This window comes from Tupaia chinensis, unplaced genomic scaffold (genome assembly GCF_000334495.1).
Source record: "Tupaia chinensis unplaced genomic scaffold, TupChi_1.0 Scaffold000402_1, whole genome shotgun sequence".
Lineage (NCBI taxonomy): Eukaryota > Metazoa > Chordata > Mammalia > Scandentia > Tupaiidae > Tupaia > Tupaia belangeri.
This window is the reverse complement of record NW_006159904.1, coordinates 4,895,140-4,896,023: the sequence shown is the minus strand read 5'-3', so window position 1 is coordinate 4,896,023 and position 884 is coordinate 4,895,140. Positions and strand designations below refer to the sequence as shown.

Here is an 884-nt window from a genome sequence, read left to right as displayed (position 1 = left end):
CCGCGTAAGAGCAGCTCGTCGCGCCGCAACGCGTGGGGCAATCTGTCCTACGCCGACCTCATCACCAAGGCCATCGAAAGCTCGGCAGAGAAGCGGCTCACGCTGTCGCAGATCTACGAGTGGATGGTCAAGAGCGTGCCCTACTTCAAGGATAAGGGTGACAGCAACAGCTCAGCGGGCTGGAAGGTGAGTGTCCTGGGCGCGCGCCAGACCATGGGGGCGCGGTGGGGCTAGTATGAGGGTCGGCTCTCCGGGCTTGCTTGGCCTGAAAGTGCTGGGCACGAGGGGAGCGCGTGCGGAGAAGAGCGGGCGCGAAGTGGCAGACGTGGTGGGCTTGCTCAGGACGATTCGCGGACAGGAGTAGGTGTGTGCGCGCGCAAGTGAGAGTTCGAGTGGAAACTGAGTGAAGAAGCTTTGGAAACTAAGGAGTGGAGAAGGGTACTCCAAGAAGTGGACGTCAGAACTGGCAGGAAGTTTGCCAGTAAAAGGGGTTCACTTGGAGTGGCCCCCGTGCAGACTCCTGCGGCAGTCCTTTTCCTCCTGGACCTCCGTGGGAGGGTGGCCCCTCTCCGCTCGCGTTCCCCAGCCTCCGGCCGGCGGCGTAGCCGTTTCCGCCGCGCGGGGCGGAGGAGGGCGCGGTGAGGGGCTCCGGAGCTCTGCTGCCCAGGGCCACAGGTGGAGGGAACGGACCCAACGCTAGCCAGGCGGGGCTGGTGTGCAGTCTGCCCCGCAGTTTCTGGAGTCCTGTGCGCATTTTGTTTTGTTTTGTTTTGGTTTGGTTTTATCCACAGTGGCCTTGAGTGTTGGGGACCCGGCGCGCAAATCCCGAGGTAGCGCCTCCGACACGTGCAATGGGGTGGCCGCCGCCGCGGAGCGCCGGCGCC

The 884-nt window shown here is 64.0% G+C and overlaps 1 protein-coding gene across 1 annotated transcript in view; it reads left to right on the top strand.

Moving 5' to 3' along the window:
- The window catches only part of FOXO1 (forkhead box O1), a 130,510-nt gene that overhangs the window by 17,896 nt on the left and 111,730 nt on the right, over positions 1–884 (top strand). Inside the window, exon 3 of the mRNA XM_027774095.1 lies at positions 4–186. Within this exon, the coding sequence (XP_027629896.1) occupies positions 4–186 (183 nt within the window). The remainder of the gene's footprint in view (positions 1–3; positions 187–884) is intronic.